This window comes from Somniosus microcephalus, chromosome 4 (assembly GCF_052327205.1).
Source record: "Somniosus microcephalus isolate GS21.2 chromosome 4, FLI_Smic_1.0, whole genome shotgun sequence".
NCBI lineage: Eukaryota > Metazoa > Chordata > Chondrichthyes > Squaliformes > Somniosidae > Somniosus > Somniosus microcephalus.
Window position 1 is genome coordinate 236,551,081 of NC_140990.1, and position 24,083 is coordinate 236,575,163.

Consider the following 24,083-nt stretch of genomic DNA (forward strand, 5'->3'; position numbering starts at 1 on the left):
ACATTGCATAGAAATACCTAGAAATTACAGTGCAGAAACAGGCCGTTGGGTCCCTATTGGTGTTCATCCTCCACGTGAGCTGTAGTCCTAATCCCATGTGTCTGTCCTGTTCCCATATCCTTATATTCCATTTCCTTCAACCACTTATCTAACCTATTCTTAAATGTTACCATGGTCTCTGCTTCGATCACTAACTCTAGTGGTGTATTCCACAGCCTCACAAACCTCTACTGTATATAAAGAAAAAAAAGTTTCTCCTACCCTCCATCCAAATAGAGACCATAGAATAGGTTGGATAGGTGGCTGAAAGAAAGGTGGATAAAGGGATATGGGAACAAGGCGTACACATGGGATTAGGATGTGGAGGATAAACATTGGTTGGGCCAAATGGCCTGTTTCTGTGTGGTAATTATTTTGTAAAAAAGATGAATATGAACATAACAGAAAAGAATGAAGAAGGGCAATGGTGCAAAGAAGGACAACCGGAATAAACCCAAGTGTAAAGAGGCTGAGCTACAAGGAATGATTAGATTGAGCTTCTCTATAGTCCAGATCGGAGATGATTAAAGGAATTGGGAGCCCTTGTGGAGGTGCAAGTAATATTAAATGTTATAAATAAGATAAACCCAGGATTTACTTTAGGGTAAACCAACATAACAATAAGAATAATAGAGACCATGAATTTAAATTAGTGAAGCGTACATTTCAAAATGTAAATCAGTAAGAGTTTTTTTTATAACTCAGTGATAACTGTTTGCCAGGCAAGTTCAAAATGCAGTTGGCTGCTGAGGTAGATATTAGAGTCCAGCTCAATGGGCCAAATTACCCTTTCTTGTTTTTGCAATATACTAAGCATTTTTTATTTTGTTCAGCTGTAATCTTGTACTAATGAAATATGGAAAGCTTTGTCTTGCGCTACTCGAATGCATTGATACATGTACAGTTTAAAGCATTGGTTGAGGTGGTGAGTAGATATGCTAGTTAATGTGACGGCTTTAGTTTCAGCTTTTGCTAAGTGCCTTTGTTTAATTTCTATCTGTTTTAACAAACCATTTGTCTTAAACATACACGCATACATCTTACGTCAGTTGTTTGAAACAATTGCTATGTTTGGAGTGTAACACAAAATGTTGTTTCTTCGTTTAAGCATCTTTAATGCACCATAGGAGTAAAACTTAGCTTGATTAGTTTTGGGGAAAGCGCATGCTTGAAACAAACACACAAATGTCATTATCATGATGTGGATAGGTCATGTCACACTGGCCACCTATTGCTATGTTCTGTAAAGCCCCAAGACCTGCCATGCTGAGGAACTACCGGCATCAGTCATTGTGTAGGATGTATAAGTTTTGATTAATGGTGGCGAAGTGCCAGCACCAAGGACTCCTGATGCATGTCAGGAGGAGGCACATAAGGTAAGACATACAGATCCCTTCAAAGAGAGAACTATTGGTTTGTAGTCTGGAGTTTACCTCATGGGGACTTCTTAGCATTTAAATTCAGGTCACACCCAGGAAGGTGTCACTGAGGCCACGTCAATCCCAATTGGCACCAGCATCTTTCACACCGTGCATCCAAAGTAATAGTCCAAATACAGAGGAAACTCAAAAGTGAATGTCACTCTGAGGAAGCAGTTAAATGGGCCACAAAAGCCATGAGCACTAGAAATTCATGATTTAAGCAAACTAGTCATGGGAATGGTTAACTGAAAACAATCTGCAGAGAATGATGCCTGCCTGACATTCTATGCTGAACTTCAAAAAAAATTTGACCAATGGTTTAAAAATCCTATTTTTTAACCTAAAATTCCTTGTCAGGCTTTTTATATATTCTATTACATTTCCTGTTGCTTTTTATTTTCCAACATGGGAAAGCCATCTCACATAATGTTAGTAGTTGAAAAACCCTGACCATTGTTCCAAATATATGGATGCTGTTGGTTGATAAATCAAATGACAACAGTCCAGCCACTCCCACTGAGCCCAATGGGCAGTTTGTTTTTTGACTTTTGCTGCCACTGCTTCAAAAGCCCGAAGTAAACCAGTGACCAAGTAGTAGATGGTTGAGTGCATTTTATATTTGTTACCCTCTTGCTGGAAAGAAGCAGCTGAAAGGTTGTTTCACAACAGCTTCTAGCGCATCACTGAAACAAAGTTCCAGTGGATATTATTTTTAAGGCTGCTGCACGGGGTAATCCACATGTTTACTGAGCATTGTTGTCTAGTTTTGACAACTGTATTTGCAGGATTAGTTCTTGCAGTTGGTGCTTTGACTTCTCTGCATTGGGCCTTTCCATCTAAGTTGGTGTAAAGGATGCTTAAATTAAGAATAAAAATAGATTATCTACCTTGAAGTTGTTCCTTTACTCTTCACATAATATCTTGTTCCATACAGCACAATCCTACTCAATTATCTAATCGGGCCCTGCAGGGGCATAGGTTTTTTTTCAGGGAGGGCGGGGTGGGTGGGAGATGAAGGAACTAGGGATGGTAGTCCGTTTCAGTTTAGATTAGTGTCCAAAAAACTGCTGGTACAGTTCCTAGGTCCATACCTGATGCAGGAGTTATGACATTGTGTGTGTTAAGCAGCTGTTTTCCCCAGAGCTAATCAAGTTTGGATTCATCCACACATCATTTGAATAATTAAGTTGCTAACAGGTAGGTCGTATATTTTAAATGGCGTCATTAATTCCCATTTAGATTATCTCCACTTACCTTCATCTTACGTTACATCTGTTCAGATTCCAATATGCACTTACAGTTTTGTCAATTCTGAACTATTATAGAGGCATCACATTGGAGATCGCAGTCTCTCACTGTGCAACATGTTCCTCGACGAAATGGCTAAGCAAGCCCGCAATCTCATCACAGACATATGTACAGAGCAGTGCACTCTTAGTGACCAGGTAAGATTTCAGCTCTTATATGTTATGGGTTTAGAGGGAAGGAGATTGCAAAAACTGGATTAAGAAATTCCCATACATCTTTCAAAGCATTGCATGATGCATGTCATGTATTCTGTAAATGTAATGCCACTGTTATTTTTTTAAAAAGCTTCATAATGCCAGTCTTAACCCTTTGTTGCCCCGAGTAGTAATTGCAATATTATGATCTTGGGGAGAAGAAATAGATGATTTTGGCTTCATGTATCTTGAAATTGGTTGAATGTATCACAAGTAGTACAATTTCTATTTGATTATTTTGAATCCAAATATATATATAGCCTGGTACTACTCTGGAAAAAGAAAAATTGACAGTTATTATTCTTGTAGATTTTGAATTGCTTTGGCACTCCATGAAATTAAATTATTATTTTAATGAACCAAAATCACTTGCACCCTAAACGCATTCTTGAATTTGCCATAACTTTATGCATCAAAGTGCAGTTACTCAAGAATCTTCCTGTGGTTTTTATGAAGCATGGACTGTGTCTGAACAACAACTTGCATTTATACAGCGCCTTTGACATAGAAAAACATCCTGAGAAGCTTCACAGAATAAATGGGCATCTAGCCAAACAAGGAGATATCAGGAGGACCATCCAAACGCTTGGTCAAAGAAGTGGATTGTAAGGATGGCCTTGAAGGAGGAGAAGTAGCTGGCAAGGGAGGAAGGGAATTTCAGAGTGAGGCCTAGGTGGCTGGCTGTATTGCCACCAATGGTGTGACTGACGGAGGGAGCAGATGTACAAGAACTTAGAGTTAGAAAAAAGAAGATATCAGTGGGGCACTATACGGCTGGAGGAGGTTATAGACATAGAGAGGGGCGAGGAACTGAAACACATGATTTTTTTAAAAATTTGCGGAGATTGGGATCTAATGTAGGTCAGCAAGGATGGCGATGATTGGGGATCAGGACCTGATGCAGGATACGATGAAGAAAGCAGAGTTTTGGATGAGCGGATGTTTACTGGGGATGGAGGATTGGTGGCTTTCAATACATTGAAATCACTGAGTCTGCAGGTGACGAAGGCATTGGTAAGAGTTTTAGCGGCAGATGGGCTAAGACTGGGCAGAGGCGGGCAATGTTAGAGGTAGAAGTAGACAGTCTTTGTGATGGAGAAGATTATGGAGTCGGCAGCTCAGTTTGGGGTTGAATGGGACTTGAGTTTGTGAACAGTCTGGTTCAGGTATGAGATGGTGGCTGGGGAGGGGGATGAAATCTGTGGCACGGTTAGTTAAGTGGAGGAAATTATGGATCATCCAAGACTGGATGCCAGACAAACCGTTTGATAATACAGAAGAATCAGAGGGATTGAGCAAGGTAGCGAAGAGGTAGTGAGGTGTCATCAGCGTACATGTGGAAGCTGACCCTTAGTCTGCGGATAATGTCATCAAGGCGAAGCAGGTAGTTGCAGAAGAGGGGAGCGGGCCAAGGATAAGACTCCAGAGATAGCAGTGTGCAAGCAGGACATCGTTGGAGATGCTCAGGCTACGATCAGATAGATAAGAGTTGGAACCAAGTGAAAGCAATCCCACTGAGCTCAACAGCAGAAGAGAGGCATTGGAGGATGATGGCGTGATTGACCGTGTCAACAGCTGTAGAGAGGATGAGGAAATATAATGAACCAGGGTTATTTGTGACTTTGCTAAGACTCGTTTCAGTGCTGTGGCAGGGCTGGAAACTGATTGGAAAAATCAAAACCGGGAGGTGCGAAAAAGCTGGGCCCGGATTTGGAAAACGACATGTTCAGCGGCTTTGAAGAGGAAAGGGAGGTTGGTGATGGGAGAGTAGTTTGCAAAGAACGAATGGTCGAGGGTGGGTTTTCTGAGGAGGGATTGTGATGGCAGTTTTGAAGGGAGGCGAGTAGTACCTGAGGCGAGAAAACCACTTACAATGTCAGCTAGCACTGGGCCTAGAAGAGAAGTTGGGTTGTCACCAATGTTCCCCCAAATTTTTTTTTTGGGTGCACAGCGCGCAGCCCATTCACAGTTAACATTGAAAAAGCCGGTCCCGGGTTAGTGGGACCAGCAGAGAGCTGCACGGCCGCAACGTTAGTCATCACTTTAGTGGGAATGGGAATAGGAGGTGGCTCCCCTGGACAAGATCAGCTTCGAAAGGACATGAGGGGAGATGGGAGAGATGCACGACACTGCTCAGAGTTAGGGCTGGGGGGGGGCAGTATGGTTTGGCTGATCCGAGTTCGGGCTGGGGGGGCAGTATGGTTTGGCTGACAAAGGGAAGTACACAAGCAGCAGAGGCAGTGGAACGAATGGGTTCAGTCATGATGAAAAAGATGTCCATTAGCTTCTTGCATATTTTGGGAGAGGTGTTAAGACATGGGTGGTTTTGTCAGAGGAGGGTGAGACCTAATAGCACTTGCTGTGTTCCAGTCAAATCTGGTGATGGATGGCTAAACCAGTTGTGGGTCAGATAAGCTCAAGTTTGTGCCCATTGGACTTGAAAGGGCTACATAGATTGAGCCTATAGTCTCTGGAGTTTAGAAGAATGAGAGGTGATCTCATTGAAACATATAAGATTCTGAGGGGGATTGACAGGGTAGATGCTGAGAGGCTGTTTCCCCTGGCTGGAGAGTCCAGAACTAGGGGGCATAGTCTTCGGATAAGGGGTCGACCATTTAAAACTGAGATGAGGAGGAATTTCTTCGCTCAGAGGGTTGTGAATCTTTGGAATTCTCTGCCCCAGAGGGCAGTGAATGCTGAGTCTTTGAATATATTCAAGGCTGAGATAGATAGATTTTTGGACTCTAGGGGAATCGAGGGATATGGAGATCAGGTGGGAAAGTGTAGTTGAGGTTGAAGATCAGCCATGATTTTTTTTTTGTTCATGGGATGTGTGCATTGCTGGCAAGGCCAGCATTTATTGCCCATCCCTAATTGCCCTCGAGAAAGTGTTGGTGAGCCACCTTCTTGACCCGCTGCAGTCCTGTGTGGTGAAGGTAGTATACTTTGTAGCGGTTTGATACCACTGAGTGGCTTGCTGGGTCACTTTAGAGGGCAGTTAAGTCAACCTCATTACTGTAGTTCTGGAGTCACAGATAGGCCAGACCAGTAAGGACAGCAGATTTCCTTCCCTAAAGGACTTTAGTGAACCAGATGGGTTTTTACGCCAATCCGGTAGTTTCATTACTAGCTTTTAATTCCAGATTTATTTAATTAGCTGAATTTAAATTCCTGAGCTGTTGTGGTGGGATTTGAAATCCTGTCTCCAGGTCATTAGTCCAGGCCTCTGGATTCCTAGTCCAGTAACATAACCACTATGATACCATTCCCTGGACTACCATATGTTACCATTCTTATTGTATGACCTATTCCTGCTCCTAATTCTTATGTTCTTACATATACCCTTAACCAGACAACTTTTAGATGTATTTAAAAAAAATCTATTTTCATGACTTTAGTTTGACTCATTGATGGCACTTTTGTTTGAGTCCCAAGATTGTGGGTTCAATGCTCACTTTTTTTAATGACTTGGACTTGGGGTACGGGGTGCAATTTTGAAATTTGCAGATAACACGGAGCTTGGAAGTGTAGTCAACAGGGAGGAAGATAGTAATAGACTTCAGGAGGACATAGACAGGCTGGTGGAATGGGCGGACATGGCAGATGAATTTCAACGCAGAAAAGTGTGAGGTGATACATTTTGGTCGGAAGAATGAGGAGAGCGAATACATGCTAAATGGTACAATTTCAAAGATGATGCAAGAATAGAGACACCTGGGGGTGTTTGTGAACAAATCTTTGAAGGTGGCAGGACAGGTTAACAAAGCAGTTAATAAAGCGTATGGGATCCTGGGCTTTATAAATAGAGGCAGAGACTACAAAAGCCAGGAAGTTATGCTAAACTTATATAAAACACTAATTCGGCCCCAGCTGGAGTATTCTGTCCAATTCTGGGCACCACATTTTGTGAAGGCTTTGGAGAGGGTACAGAAGAGATTTACTAGAATGGTTCCAGGGATGAGGTGTTACAGCTATGTGGATAGACTAGAGAGGCTGGGGTTGTTCTCCTTAGCGCAGAGAAGGCCAAGAGGAGATTTGATAGATGAGTTTAAAATCATGAACGGTTTAGAGTAAATAAAGAGAAACTGTTTCCAATGGCTGAAGGGTCGATAACCAGAGGGCACAGATTTAAGGTGATTGGCAAAAGAACCAGAGGCGACATGAAGAAAAGCATTTTTACGCAACGAGTGGTTAGGATTTGCAATGCACTGCCTGATTGGGTGGTGAATACAGATTCAATAGTAGCCTTAAAAATGGAATTGGATAGATACTTGAAGAAAAAAAAAATTGCAGGGATATGGGGAAAGAGCAGGAGAGTGGGACTAACTGGATTGCTCTTCGAAAGAACCGATGCAGACTCTGGGCTGTATGGCCTCCTTCTGTGCTGTACTGTTCCATAATTCTGAGTGTGGGTTTAAGCCCCACACCCATTTGAGCACATCATTTAGCTGACATTTCCCTTGCAGTACTGAGGGTGTAGAAAGCTGCTGTTTTCTGGATGAGACATTAAACTGAGGTCCTATCTAGCTGTTTGGCGAGATAGAAAATATCAACTGGCACTCTTCAGAGAAGAGTAGGGTGTTCTCCTGGCCAATATTCTTCTCTGAACCAAAAAATAATGTATCTCTCTGCTGTTTTTGGACCGCTGCTGTGTGCAAATTGGCTGCTGTGTTTGCCAACACCGGGAAAGGACATTTAAGCCTGAACGGGGACTGCAATTCTAAAGTAATTCATTGGCTCCCAAGTGCTTTGGGATGTCCTGCAGATGTCAAATTACTTAAATGCAGGTTCTTTCTCTGTTATCTGGAAACAAATAAATTGGCCACAAAGCAGAATAGGTGATTGTTTACTAAAATATATTGTACATTGTTGCCAAGTTGACAAAAACAATCCCTGTAGCAAATTTCTTGCACGTAGTTTTGGACATTTACAGGAGTAGCTCCATTGAGTAATAGTACAAATTTCCACCACGCATTGATTCAATAGTGGCTTTCAACGCTTTAATGAATTTTGTGTTGGAGTCAGTGCTGAGACGGGTGTGTTGTTGGAGCAGGACCTGAGCAAGTCCCGTGCTGTCTACCAGCAGGGCAATAAGATTGTTGATGCGGTCTGGCAGGATGTATGTGGCTGTAGATGAAAGGGAAGGGAAAATAACAACTGGAAGATGGGATGGGAAAGGTTATGGATGAGTACATTGTGTAGATTATGTGAGTAGTTTTATTTTTAGGGTATATAATGGCGTACGTGTCCTAGCAGCTGTATCAAACTTGTTTAAGAAATGTGATTTGTTGTAAAATGTCATAATTTTTGTAAAATACGGAGGTGGTTAGGGTGGTGGGTTTGTTGCACATTGCAGTTGGTGAGATACACGATAAAATAACATTGAAAAAGCATAAAAATAGAAACGTCAGATACTTAACCAATAAAGGAAGAAAAGTACAGACTTTACAGTCCCATAGACCCATTTCTCGTGATATATAGGTACATTTTAAATTTCATTTAAAAGAATTGGTTTTGTTCCTTTATGTAGGAAAAAGTACAAAATCACTTTTTTGGGTTTCCTCACGTAACCTTTGTTCTCCTAAGCTTCCATTGGCTAAAAATACCCTTAGCTGATGTAGAGAACCTGTTCAAGTATGGTGCATCTGGTGCAGGATTAAAAACTCTAGGAGCATAAATCTCCATTTGTGTTCGCTGTCTTGCCCACCGCTCCCATCCTGGAAGAAAAAATGACAGTCAGACTTGGATGAAACATCTATAAGGGACAAAAGTGTACACGTTGCACAGTTAATATTGATCTGTAAGATTTGTTATCCATGATATGTAGAGAATAACTTGATTCAAAGAATCAGTAGGGCATCTAAAGGAAGCTTTGTTTTCACAAGTGCTGAAAACTGTCACTTCAAATAGTATTTAAAATTAACTCCAGGATGGGAGTGGTGGGCAAGACGGCGAACACAAATGGAGATTTTTGCTCCTAGAGTTTTTAATCCTGCACCAGATGCACCATACCACATACTTGAACAGTTTCTCTACATCAACTAAGGGTATTTTCAACCAAATGGCCTACTCCTGCTCCTATCTTCTGTTTCTATGTAACTTGGAAAACATGAACTTTTAGATAGTTTTTGTCAGGAGAGAAAAAGAAATGATCCCTTTTGGAAAAATAGAGCTAAAACTTTGCTACTTGAAAATGCTTGACAGCTTTTTCATACTTGTCCTACAGAGAACCTAGCTTAATATTTTGCATATATTTAATTCTACAAATGAAAATTTCTCACCAAGTGAAACAGAATTCAATTACATTTAAAGAAAAAAGTATCATGAAAATAGATGCACTTTATGTGGAGCCCCACCTCCATCATTATGTCAGTTGTGTTAGCTTTGGCATGTTTTATCTCTTAATCTGTTTTAAAGATTTCACTTGTGGTTTTTTTCTGCACTGTAGTTATTGCCAAAACATTGTGCCAAGACCATCAGTCAAGCAGTGAATAAAAAGTCAAAAAAGCAGACTGGAAAGAAAGGAGAACCTGAAAGGGAGAAACCTGGAGTGGAGAGCATGAGAAAGAACAGGCTACTGGTTACCAAGTGAGGAGTCTTCAACTGCCACTTTTGTCATTTTTCTTTGGTCAGGATTAACCGCTAAAACAGAAATAAAAATGTGTTTAAAGGTCACAAATATGTGGAGAAATAACACTTTTTCAAGGTTGAGTTCTCATATTAAACTGTCTTGCACTTTATATCAGTAGCTTGTTAAATTTTGTGATACTGTTGACTTAGATTTCATTTATATCAATTATAAACAGCTGCCTTTGCACAAGAAGAAACTCAACTATCACAGCACAATATTTAAATCACCTATTTCAATTAATAATGAACTGTTTTAGCATTTTTAGAGAACCTTGAGCTGATCAAAGCATTCCGCCTGAACCTTTATATTTTATCTTTGTATGCCTATATATAACAAGCTGGAGCAATTTTGTAAATTAGCAATTACTGAATTTAAACCTTCAAATAAAAATGATTATAGTCTTGGTAATAATGGGGAGAACCAAAAAGTATTCGTAAAATGAAGGCAAGTAATTCTAAGTTCATAATGATGCATGTATGGGGTACCAATATTCTGATACTATAGCTGTACACAAAATAGGTACCCATTTGTTCATATGACAGTAATAATGCTTTAAAGCAATTAATTGTGAGGTGTTTTGAGACATTTCTGAGATGTGATGTAACACAATAAATGTGTCTTTCGTTACTTTGGCAATTATGCCATTTCCACTTGGAAATGTTAACAATGTTTAATTTTGTTTTTCAGTTTGGACAAACTTCACACTGCTCTCTCTGAGCTTTGTTTCTCTATCAATTATGTTCCTAATTTAGTAGTCTGGGAGCACACCTTTACACCACGAGAGTACCTGACTTCACATTTGGAAATCCGCTTTACTAAGTAAGAATTTTTCACAATTTTGTGGACGAAATATGCTGCGTATATATAAGCTTGGGATATTCAAGGATTATTAAATTTAAAAAAACAATATTGATTTTATGTAACTGAAAAAGCATACAATTCAAAACTATTCAGCCCATAAAACTGAGGGCAAAATGGTGGAGAACCAGTGTATGCAATGGCGGGGTGGCACCAATTTCACCCACTGCATTGGCTCCTTGGCCTTCACTGTAGAGAGTTGCAAATCAGATCCCAGATGTTTCCCGACTGAAAAGGTGCAGGATTCAGACAGCGAGTCCAATCAATTAATAAAAATCATCTAGAAAGTAGGATGTGTGTTACCTTGTTTTGGGGGGAGGAGAAAATAGGACGGTAGGGATTTCCTTTAAAGAGACCATTTGATTCTTGCCCTAATGGCTCAGCTGATTGACCGAGTAAAAATGGTTAAAGCCCAGGGAAAGCCATAGATCCATTTCCTGGTCTGTGCTGAGTTAGCTGACCTCAGCAAGTGGTAAGGATGCTTCAATTGACTTCAGCTTCCTAGATTAGGAATAGGAATATTGACCAGATGTCACTTCCTGATTGTTATCTAGGGACCTCTGCTGAAAATTCAAGACAACAGGAATGGAATCTGCTGTATTGTTCCTTGTGGTAAAATGGCCTGCTAACGAAGCTTATAATGTCATGAATAATCCCTTGTGTGAGGTATCCGGTATAGAACTGTATTAAAGCAAAGAATTAATGTCTTGAGAAGAGAAGGAAGAAAATTGGCACTTTTTATTTTTTTTTAAAAAAGCATTTTTTTTCTCTTTCCAACCACCTTATTCAACATTATATAGTCAATAGAATATCCAGGTGTTTCTGATTCCAGCCACTTTTATTAAATATTTGCATTATTTTGGTTAATGTGTAATAGGCCAAATAGAACATTTTGGCTGAATTGAAAGATGGTGCAGTCAACTAAAATAACTTAGCATATTATTTATGGACTGCCAGATGTGTAAAAGTTTGGCTTGTTAAAATTATTTTTAAAGTTCAATGTTTTTGCTGGATCTTTTTTGACTTGTACTGGATATATTATCCCTACTTGAGTTCAGGAACCGTTCCATCTGAATCATTTCTCATAACTACTTTTATTGCATTAGTACATTTACTGATAGTCCTTATAGTCTAATAATCCGGCCTGCCCATAGTCTGGTGGACCTCACTAGCACCCTAAGTAATAGGGTCACTGAAGGCATCAGGTAGAATTTGACTGGTAGGAAAGAGGGGAAAAAATCAAAATGAAAGAACTCATTTAGCTTGCACATTAGACTGGACCCATTTTGAAATTAGGTTTATGAAAACTAATATAGTGGTTATTCATGTGCATGATATTTTCCAGTTTTAGTTCATTTAATAAAATTGTTCACTTGTTCACTATTCACTTATATAGACCAGTTTTGCTCATATTGTTTTGGTTGCAGAACATGTCCAAGTCGTGAATATCAATGATTACTTTTAAAAGTGCATTTGGGGTTTCAATTTCAGATCAATTGTGGGAATGACCATGTACAATCAAGCTACACAGGAGATTGCCAAGCCTTCTGAGCTGCTGACAAGTGTGAAAGCCTACATGACTGTACTTCAATCCATAGAAAACTATGTGCAAATTGATATCACCAGAGTTTTTAACAATGTACTTCTCCAGCAGACACAACATTTAGATAGTCATGGTGAACCTACCATAACTAGCTTATACACCAATTGGTAAGTAGAGAGGATGTACATGTGCCATGTTTTTAACTCAAAAGTACATTATGATACAATTCATGTTTAAAGATAACAATCTAACTGTACACTTACACAGGTATCTAGAAACTCTTCTACGACAAGTCAGCAATGGACACATTGCGTACTTTCCAGCTATGAAGGCATTTGTGAACCTGCCGACTGAGAGTGAACTGACATTTAATGCAGAAGAATATTCAGACATCTCTGGTAAAGAAGTTACAAAAAAATTTCCACTAAATATTCCTTAAATTACTGATGAAATCAATTAATCTCATGAGGCCAATCATAAATGATGCCTGTCCTAAAGTAGTTTTGTTAACCCACCATGTGCCTCCAGTTTTCTATGGCCATATTTTGCCTCAATCTCATGTCTCCAGCAGAGGGATATCACTGCTGCCAAGAAACTTCTTCTGTGAAAGTACTATATGCATTTTCAGTTGGTAAATTCAAATGTTTTCCAATAAAGGGGATTTGAGTTTTAACTCCTTGTCTCCTTTTTGTCAGATTTCTTCCCTTTCATCCTCTCCTGAAGGTGTTGACCCTTTGCTGTCTACAGTTCCACGGGTGCTATCGCCCTTGGGTACAAGGTTGCTAGCTCCAGTTGGCTATATTCCTGGAGATTTCATCACATGACCTGCTTCCAACCACCCCACCCAAACGGGTGTTTTCCCCCATCTCCAATACTTTTATAACTAAAGTGTTCAAAGAAAATGGGGGAAAAACATTTTTTAATGGCCCTATGATTCTTCTCTTGGGTTGCTCACCGCAATGTCCAGGAATATTTAATTCCTGGAGGTTCCAGGCCAATCCTAGAGGTTTGGCAAGGCTGCTTGGTTAAGTAGCCTATATACTTCATATATTAGCCGAAAGTGCCTGCCCAGTGGACTGCTATCAGCGGTTGCTGGATAGCAATCCGGAGTGAGAATCCTTTTCCATGGAATGACAGTAGTGAAATTGATCAGCTATTCAGAGGAGGAAAAATGATCTTGTATTTAGCAGAAGTGTTCTGGTAGAATCTTTCATTGTTTAACACATACCAGGGACACTAAACATCGGCTTTTCTGACCAGGTTCGCGATGAAGTCTCCCAGTGTTGCACCTGTGTGCATTTCGTTCATTGTCACAAGTTTTGGAATTGTTAAGCCTGCTCTGAACTTGGCAAAAGAGCTTGATATGCCCATGTTCCCTGGAAGTATCTGATTTCAAAGATTTCAAAACTGAATTCCACTTGCTGAAAGAGACCTGGGCTTCTAGTTCTGCAAAGAAGCATAATTCCAGCTCTAGGCCAGCCACCGAGTGAAATGTAAGAGAGCATTCGAGGAAACATGCATTCAATCAATCACATCCCTTATTTTAAAAAAACAGTATTTCTTTGTTTTAAATGGCTTTAGCATAATTAAGGAATTTGCTGTTAATTGAGTTAGCTGTGGCATGTGTTTAAATCAACTTAAAACATTTTACCTTCTGGATTATATTCAGCCTCAATATTCCAAGCTACCCACCTGTCTTATGCCCAGTCCTTATTCAGACCTGGTGCTGATGTGTTTTTGAGTGTTGCATTGCTGTCACTTTTACACTTGTGGTCTTAGTTGCTTCACTAGAAGGACCATTGTGACTCAATTTAGAGACTTTTACACAATGAAGTTGGGCAGGATCACCAGTCAATCATGCACGATAACTTCCTAAAGTCAGTGAGGCAGAAATTCCGTCTTCCTGTCAAATGTATGAAGGGAGATTCCCTTCTCTGATTGGCGTCCCATGGCCCACGTGATCCCAGGGACGCTGCAAACTACCTGCGCCCCTGGGATACGTGGGCCCTGCGCACTGGCAGTTTGGAGAGGCCCAGGAGCGGAACTCTGCGCCTCCCGGGAGCCCTCCGGTCCAGGCGCAGATCTTTCTGGATCGCAGCCCTCCGCCTGCGGGAGGCCTGCGATCGGAATTTCTGGCCCAGTGTTTCTGTGTAATCTTGTCCATCTCAAGGGATCACACTAATTAATTGTGGAGATTGAATTTTTGAAGAATGTGAAAGACTAAGGTAACAATATTCTGAAGGCTTTAATGACAGCTAACAGCAAAATAACTTGCATTTTTATAAGGCCTTTCACATCCTCACGATGCTCCCTAAGGGCTACACAGCCAATGAAGTATTTTTTGAAGTCACTTGTTATATAAACAACTGCGACAGCCAATTTGCACACAGCAAGATCTAACAAACAGTCATGAGATAACTGATTAGTTAACCTGTTTTGTGGTGGTTGAGGAATAATTGTTGGCCGAGACACTGGAAAACTGCTGTGCTCCTTTTGGAATGGTGCCACGGGATATTTTACGTCCAGCTGAACAGGCAGACGGCCTCAGTTTAATGTCTCATCTGAAAGATGGCATATCTGATAATGCAGCACTTCCTTGGTACTGCACTGAAATGTCATTCTAGATTATGTACTTAAGCCCTGTAGTGAACCTACAACCTTCTGACTCGGGCAGGAGTGCTGTCACTGAATGAAGCTGATGTAAGTGCACAATTGGGAAATTTAACACAAAAGAGCAGCATTAACTAATTCTAAATTCCTTCCTGAATTAATGTCTATATTTCACCTGGCCCTACAAATCTGTGCTATCTTTCTTCACTCTTCCACGTATGTTTCAAGTAGAATATAATTTCCACCACATAGCAAGAAAGGAATTTTCTGCTGCTACCTAGGCCAAAATTCAGAATATTGGGGGAATTGTTTGTGTAGTTTTGGAAGTGTATGAAACGCTGAATAAACCTGAGAGGATCCCCATCCACTGACCCTGCTTGGTCTAAAAAATTCTAATTAATCCTGACTACTATTGTGCAATGCCACAGGTGGTCAACTGGTGTTTCTGTAATTTTAAACAGGAATGCAGTTTAAAAGATATATTGATTTAGATCTGCTGTGCCTTGGTGATTTTTTTTTTTGTTTAAATTGATTTTCAAATTTCCCAATATATTCACGTCTGATTGATTTCACTGTATATTTCCTTTTTTTTAATGTCATTGTGAAATATTAACAACTTCCGTGCTTTTGTTCTCTCCAGACTCTAGTATTCCAGTGCTCTCCTGGTGGGCCTCCCATCTTTCACCCTCCATAAACGTAATCTCATCCAAAACACTGCTGCTTATATTCTAACTCGCACCAAGTCCCGTTCACCCTTCACCCCTGTGCTTGCTGACTTACATTGGCTCCTGGTCCCCAAACACCTCGACTTTCATCCTCATGTTCAAATCCCTTCATGGCCTCGCACCTCCCTATCTCTGTAACCACCTCCTGCCCTACAGCCCTCTGAGAACTTTGCTTTCCTCCAACTGTGGACTCTTGTCCATGCCCTCTTTCTTTTACCCCACAATTGTCAGCAGTGTCTTCATGCTTTCAGATCTCTAAGTATCCACATATAGCAACAGGAGTATGCCATTAAGGCCATTGAGTCTGCTGCCCCATGTTGTTAGCCATGGCAACTCTATCTCTAATCCAGTTCTTTGCCCTTTCTCCATATCCCTTGGTACACTTCTCAACTATCGAGCTCTCTTTTAAACACCTCAGTGTATTCTGCAGCCCCAAATGTGCTGTTTTTTTAAACTATATTTTAATGTAGGAATTAAGTCTTTTGGATGAAACATTCTCTCCCTTCATAAATAAACTGTTCAACTGACTGGAAAAAGATTTGTCCATAAACACTTTGTTCCAGAAGGGCTGAGGGTTGCCAGTGTTCTCTGGCATATGCTAACAGCATTTTTTTTTAATGGTGTCTGTTTCCTCACTACATTTAAATTACCAATTGTGAATTTAAACTGCTGCATACTGTTGATGTAGACATAATCAAGACCATGTTTATACTTTTGGTAAATAACATTCATGAAATAACATTGTGACTAGAATTACTTTCATGCCATCTCTGACATATGGCCAAAGTGACTGACTGACTACCATCTAAAAATCATCAACAGAGGCAAAACCTTTAAATGCACATTGCTGTCTCAGCTGAGTCATAAAGTTAAGTGGTTATAGCTCTTCGGTATGAAAGGATTTTTTTAAGCAGAAAAATCCCATAAAATCAGCCTTTGGCTAATGTACAAAACTAAACTTTTACCAGTTCAGTTCGTTAAAACAACATTTGAACTTAGTTTAGTGGATGAATTATGTATTTTTTTAAAGTTTCACGTCTTTTTCAGTTGAGTGAAATTAAAGCCTCATTTCAACTTTGATTCAGTGCTATAAGATTCTGTTTGCACAAATGCCCAAGAATTAAATTTTTCATTATTTGCAAATTTTAAAGTGATTGATAGACATTCACTTTTGGAATGAGATATGAAATAGCTTATTTAACCTCACCTTGTTCTACCCCTCTCGCCCCTCCTTCAAAATTCTCATTGTCTGCTGCCCCCTCTCCTCATCCTGTAGAGCAAAGATAATCACCAGCTTCTTTTCTCTACTACCAACCATCTGCTAATCCCCTCTCTCCAGCTTCCTTATGAGCTCATGGATTTATTTGCCATTAAGGTTGAGACTATCCTTTCAGCTGCCTCTCTTGCTTCCCCTTGCCTGCCAAGCCATACCTCCTTCCTGCCCTCACCCTGAATTCATCGACTTTGTCTAATTTCTCTCCTATGTCTCCTCATACCCTTTCTGAGCTGATCTTGCCCATGAGACCAACCTCCTATTCCTGATATCTGGGATGGCAGGAATGACGTATGAAGAGAGATTGGGTCGATTGGGCTTATACTCGTTGGAGTTTAGAAGAATGAGAGGGGATCTCAATGAAACTTATAAAATTCTGACAGGACTGGACAGACTAGATGCAGGAAGGATGTTCCCGATGGCCGGGGAGTCCAGAACCAGGGGTCACAATCTAAGGATAAGGGGTAAGCCATTTAGGACAGAGATGAAGAGGAATTTCTTCACCCAGAGAGTGGTGAACCTGTGGAATTCTCTACCACAGAAGGCAGTCGAGTCCAATTCATTAAATATATTCAAGAAGGAGCTGGATATATTTCTTAAGGCTAAAGGGATCAAGGGATATGGGGAGAAAGCAGGGCCAGGGTACTGAATTTGGATGATCAGCCATGATCTCATTGAATGGCGGAGCAGGCTCGAGGGGGCCGAATGGCCTACTCCTGCTCCTATCTTCTGTGTTTCTATGTTCCCACTAAACTGATCACACAACTTTCTTCCTGGCCCCCCGTTCTAGCTCAGGTTATAAATGGTTCCTTCTCCTCGGATAATGTTGCCGTCCCTTTCAAAAGTACCATTATAAACCACCTCAAATGTTTTTTTTTGTTTTTTTTTAAACCCTTGACCCTTCTGCCCTTACAAACTATCGTCCATCTTTCCTCTAAAATCCTTCAACTTGTTGTCTCCTCCCAAATCCATGACTATCTTTTCCACAACTCCCTGTTTGAATCTCTCCATTCAGGTTTCTGCCACTGCGACAGAACCAAACCAACCTAACTAAAGTGACAAATTACATCTTCTGGACTGTGACCATGGTGCATTATACCTTCTCATCATTTTCAGTGTCTCTTCAGCCTTGACACAATTGACCACGCCATCAACATCCCAAGACTCCTCTGTTGTCCAGCTCAGTGGAACTGCCCTCGAATGGTTCTACGCTTACCTATCTAATCATGGCTAGAGCATCTTCACCAATAGCTTCTCTATCCCTTAAGGATCTTTGCACCCCCCCCCCCCCTCCCTTCTCTTCCTCATGTATATGCAGCCCCTTGGTGATGTCAGCCTTACACATGAGGTCAGCTGCCACATGTATGCTTACGGCACCCAGCTCTATCTCTCCACCACTACACTGCCACTTTGTTGTCAGACTCCAATCTTGAATGAGCCGCAATTTCCCTTTGCCACAAACTCTGCTGATTGCATTGCCCTTTCTGGCCACTGTTTTGGGCTGAACAAACCTGTTTGCAATCTCTGTTTAACCCAGAGCTGACTGCCTATTTCCACCTCTATAACATTGCCCACTCCGCCCATAACTCGGCCCATTTGCTGCCGAAACCCTCATCCATGCCTTTATCACTTCCGGACTCGACTATTCCAATGCTCTCCTAGCTGGTCTCCTATCTTCTACCAATCTGTAAACTTCAGCTCATCCAAAATGCTGCTATCCCGCACCCCGTCCTGGTTCCTGGTACCCCAATGCCTCAAATTTCACTTTCTAATTTCTCTTATTTAAATCCCTTCATGGCCTCGTCCCACCCTACCTCTAACTTCCTTCTAAAATAACAACAGAAAATGCTGGAAATACTCAGCAGGCCAGGCAGCATCCGTGGAGAGAGAAACAGAGTTAACGTTTCAGGTCTGGGACCCATGATGAAGGGTCCCAGACCTGAAACGTTAACTCTGTTTCTCTCTCCACGGATGCTGCCTGGCCTGCTGAGTATTTCCAGCATTTTCTGTTGTTATTTCAGATTTCCAGCATCCGCAGTATTTTGCAATTATATCTAACTTCCTTCTGCCTGATAACCCCCCAAACACTTTCTTCCTCTGACTCTGACCTCTTGTTCTCCATCTGCTGCCCACTATGGGCGGCGGTGCCTTCAGGTGCCCAGGGTCCACACTCTGTAATTCCCTCTGTAAATCTCTCTGCCTCTTCATCTTCCTCTCCTCTTTCAAGACCTTCCTTAAAACCCACCTATTTAACCAAGGTTTTGATCACCCCTACAAATATCTGCTTCTTTGGTTCATCATCCATTTATTTGATTATGCCTCTGAAGCATCTTGAAACTTTTTTATGTTGAAGATGCTATATAAATACAGGTTGTTATTGTGCACTAAAAGTGCTTTCAATGCAAGTCATACAGATGGATCAGCAACAAAAAAAAATTGTAAGTGCATTATAAACCTAATAATCCATATAAACTTGTAAGAATATATAAATTTACTCTTTAGGAAAGCTTTAATATTGAATTACTTCTAAGGTTAGTAGGTCATCTTCGGTTATAAATTTCTGTGCTCTCATCCCATTGAGTAATCTCTAGATTTTATATGCACAAATTTGCCCATTGTCCCAGTTTTTCTCCTTGCGTAGCTGGTAGTATTTGTGTATTTGACATTGGTGTATAAGCTTACTGGTGTCTGTTACGTGAGTGACTCATGCAGAGCCACAAGACAACTTACATTCGTGCATAAATCATGTCCCAGGTTCAAAGGTCATAGATTTCTGATTGAAGGGTGAGCACTGCACTGAATTTTACAGTAATTTCTGATTTCCCCAACCCCTTACAATGTATTTCATACAGTTGGCTTGGACTGCACTCAGCAGTCTTGTGCACTCTCACATGAACTCTTTCTTTGCCACCCACTTGTTCCTCCTCATCGTTCTTGATGATTTGTTGGACTACTCGGCAGTAACATTGATACTCTGATGCTTGATTTCTGTTCCTATTCTTCATTCCTGTCAGGTTTTTTTTGTAATTTGATTAGTTTTTCTTCCTTTTCCTAAAAGTAAGAATATGCTTGTGGAGTTCCATCACCATCTTTCAACTCAACAATCTGCTGTTTTTAGTATCTCGACATTAAAATTTTTTTTTTTTACTTATTTTTTTTACAGATTTTCCATATGTTGAATTTTTCAAATGTCATTGATGTATATACACGCGCAAGCATTCATCATTCCCTTATACAAAAGTTTCAGGATTGTAGATGATCTTTGACAATATGCTCGTGTCAATGTGATGACAGAATTGTATTAGTGTTACAGCATGCAGGCTGACAACAATTGCATGTTTTCCCACAGAAATGAGGGCTCTTTCAGAACTTCTGGGTCCATATGGAATGAAGTTTCTAAGTGAAAGCCTGATGTGGCACATTTCCTCACAGGTGGCAGAACTCAAGGTAAGACTGTGGTTTCATTGCAGCTATGTCTGCATGCTAGTGCAAAGAAAAAAATGATAAAATACACCATTATAAAATGACACTGACAGTGACATTTTAAACTTGAAACTTTTGTAGCATGATGGGAACATATATCAATCTTCACAAATCCCGATGTAAGTATATCTTATGTAAATGGTTGCAAAATGCACATTAAAAGATTTATATACAAATGTAAAAACTTCAGTTCTTAACTTTAAAGATTACATACTGGCAACTTAGTTGTAATACAGGAAACTTTTGATTTACCAGCACCTAAATAACCGGAAATCTCGGTTAACCGGCAAAATTCAGGAATAGGTTCAGGTAAGTTTTATTACTTGCCTTCCTCCATCTGTTGCTGTGCAAGGGTGTGGCTGCAGCTGTTGCTAAGCTACAGAGACGCTTGGAGCTCGTGGCCATTGTTCTGAACCTGCAACAGGGTTTGTTGCTTTATACGGAGCTCTCCGCTCCGTATCTTTTACTATAGCTTTCGGCTATCCGGAATTGTTGATGAACCGGCACCACTTGGGTCCTGTCAGTGCCGGATAAAAAAAAGTTTCCTGTAAGTGGCAATTTTCTTGGGTAGCCATTTGCCAATTATTGGTCATCGATCCCTTGAGTTTCCAGAGAAACTCCCACACCAAATGTGCTCAGCAGCAAATTTGAAACTATTTTCTGATGGTGTCATGGTAGTGACTGCATTCTTTTGAGTGTGATGTTTCAGCCATCTTCACTAGTCTCTTGTACTTACAAAATTACAAAACTAAGGACCATCGCCATTGACTGGTTACATGGCAGCTGTTGCAGTCTGTCACCTGCTTTTGGCTTGAGATTTGTTTAGATCCATTTGAACCAATGGCTTCTTGTGATAATAAATTCCTAACTTATAGGACTGTTACTTGTTTTGGCTCTCAGGATTATTGAGAGCATAATGTTGTGATGATATTTCCTTTCTCAGCTTTGGATGCAGTTGGGCAGAGTTGAGATCAAATCTGAAGTTCATGTTTGCTATCGCATCTTTTTCACTTGAAAGAAAGTATTATTTTTGATCACAGAGCCTTTACATTCTGTTTAGATACATCCAAAGACATCTGCCAATCTAGGCAGTTAACTTGATAACCAAATATTGGATAAATCCATTAGAAAATCCACAACCAACGGATCAGATCAAAGCTCTGCAACACTGCTACTTTCTGTCATGAATGAAGGTGGACAATTAGGCAACTCGCAGGAGGAGGAGGCTCCATGCCCATCCTCAACAATGGCAGAGCCCAGCACGTGAATGCAAAAGATGATGCTGAAGCATTTGTAACCACCTTCGGCCAGGATTGCCGAGTGGATGATCCTTCTCCGGCTCTTCCTAAGGTCCCCACCACAACAGATACAAGTCTTCAATCAATTTGATTCACTTCATGTGACATCTAGAAACGGCTGAGTGCACTGGACACTGCAATGGCTATGGGCCCTGACAACATTCCAGCTGACATGCTGAAGCCTTGTGCTCCAAAACTGGCTAAACTGTTCCAGTACAGCTATAGCACTGGCATGTATCTGTAAATGTGGAAAATAACTCTGGTATGTCCTGTCCCCAAAAAGCAAGACCAGTCCAACCCGGCCAATAACCACCCCATCAACCTACTCTTAATCATCATCAAAGTCATGGCAGGAGTCGTCAACAGTGCTATCAAGTGGCACTTATTCACGTGCTCACCAATGCTCAGTTTGAATTCTGCCAGGACCACTCCGCTCCAGACCTCATTACAGCCTTTGTCCAAACATAGACATGAGCTGAATTCCAGAGGTGAGGTGAGAGTGATTGCCCCTGACATCGAATATGGCACTAAGGAACCCTAATAAAATTGAAGTCAATGGGGATCAGGGGGAAACTCTCCAGTGGCTGGAGTCATACCTGGCACAAAGGAAGATGATTGTGGTTGTTGGAGGACGATCATTTCAGCCCAGGACATCACTGCAAGAGTACCTTAGGGCAGCCTGTAGGCCGAACTGTCTTCAGCTGCTTCATCAGTGATCTTCCCTCCATCATAGGGTCAGAGGTTGGGCTGTTTCCTGCAGATTCTAGTCTTAAGCTTCATTCATAATTCCTCATAGTGAAGCAGTTTATGCCCACACGCAGCAAGACCTGGACAACATTCAAGCTTGGGGTGATGAGTGGCAAATAATGTTCACGTCTCAAGTGCCAGGCAATGGCCACCTTCAAAAGGTGAGAGCCTAACCACTTACCTTTGACATTCAATGTCATTACCATTGCCTAGTCGCCCCACACTCAATATCCTGAGAGTCATAATTTACCAGAAACTCCACTGGAATAGCCACATAAATGACGTGGCTACTAGAACAGGTCAGAGGGTAGGTATTCTGAGGTGAGTGGCTTACCTCTTGACTCCCCAAAACCTCTGCACCACCTACAAGGCACAAGTCAGGAGTGTGATGAAATACTGTCTGCTTGCCTGGACTGGATGGTGCAGTTGCAACAACACTTAAGAAGCTTGATGCTATCCAAGGCAAAGCATCCCATCCACAAGTTTAAACATTCACCTCCTCCACCACCCAGCGTACCACTGCTGCAGTGTGTACTATCTACAGAATGCATTGCAGCAAGTCGCCAAGGCTTCTTCGGTAGCACCTCCCAAACTTACGACTAGAATAACAAGGACAGCAGGTGTATGGGAACACCATCACCTCCAGGTTCCCTTCCCAAGTCACATACCATCCTGACTTGGACATATATTGCTGTTTTGTCGCTGGGTCAAACCTGGAACTAACTACATTGTGGGAGTACCTTCACCACATGGACTGCAGTGGTTCAAGAAAACGGCCCACCACCACCACCACCTTGAGGATGGGGATGGCAGTAAATGCTGGCCTTGCCAGTGGTGCTCACATCCCAGAGACTGATTTAAAAACATTTAGAAAAATTTACCTTGATGGGTTGTAGAATATTTTTCATGTTTGTCCATTACCTGGTCAGTTGCAAAGAAAATTTGGAACTTGTTCTACTTGTGCTGTATCTATACCATGGACCATTATGCAGCAAGTTTCTCTTGGCACTAATATTTGTAAAGCAAGTAAGTGAAGTAATATAGGTGCTTTCACAAAGCATAGGCAGCTCAAAACAATTGCTTTGGCACTGCTATGCTCATAGCTGGCTTAAAGTGGTAAGTGAATTCCAGCTCATTCTGTACTATCTTGACAATTTATTTGTACGTGGAAATTGAAGTGCAAAAGTATGTTAGATTACTTGCCATAGGTAAACTTACTTCAGCTTTCATGTACATGCCTTTCCACCTGGCCTTGACGGTGCTTTGTGTACATGTGAAATTCAGTTGGATCAGGAGAGTCCAGTGCTGCTGTCTTTTTTTAAAAAAAACCTAAGATACACTTATAGAATGTATCTATAGATAGAGACGAGCACTTATCTATTTATAATATATTAATTCTATATCTGCATGCACTTCCTGTTGTCACATTTGTGTTGTGCTTTTGTCCATTCTAAATTCCTATGCCCACATACTTAATGGAAACTGCCTATGTAAACTTGTCATACTGTTTTGCAACTCCCAGCTCCTCAACCTGTATTACACTCCTATGCTCCAACCATCTACTTTGCTCATTCCCAAATTGCCATAAGTTCTGCTATTTAAGTGTAATTAATAATAAAGTAAATATTAAAATATAAAATAGGGACTGAGTTATGTCTGTGCACCTTGGTCCAGTTGCCTCCCACTGTCTAACTTCACTTTATCTGAAGAATTCACTTGGTCTTGACTTCCTGTGTGCAACAACATAGGAGATTGATTAGAATATTATTGAAATCTTGTGTTGCACTTCCTGTCCACAAACTTACTTTCTGATGTCACGATTTTTGTTTGTGCTTTTCAGTCAATATTTACCATTCTAAAATGTTAAACCCGCTGGATTGGCACCCCATCCACCACCTTAAACATTCACTCCCTCCACCACCGGCGTACTGTGGCTGCAGTGTGTATCATCTA

At 40.9% G+C, this 24,083-nt stretch overlaps 1 protein-coding gene across 8 annotated transcripts in view; it reads left to right on the top strand.

The window, feature by feature from the left end:
* The window catches only part of nckap1 (NCK-associated protein 1), a 247,554-nt gene that overhangs the window by 130,740 nt on the left and 92,731 nt on the right, over positions 1-24,083 (top strand). For all 8 annotated transcript variants that reach the window (XM_085985938.1, XM_085985933.1, XM_085985932.1 and 5 more), the window contains 6 exons: positions 2,786-2,905; positions 9,411-9,550; positions 10,281-10,412; positions 11,943-12,161; positions 12,262-12,392; positions 19,952-20,049. In XM_085985938.1, coding sequence (XP_085842064.1) covers positions 2,786-2,905; positions 9,411-9,550; positions 10,281-10,412; positions 11,943-12,161; positions 12,262-12,392; positions 19,952-20,049 — 840 coding nt within the window. The remainder of the gene's footprint in view (positions 1-2,785; positions 2,906-9,410; positions 9,551-10,280; positions 10,413-11,942; positions 12,162-12,261; positions 12,393-19,951; positions 20,050-24,083) is intronic.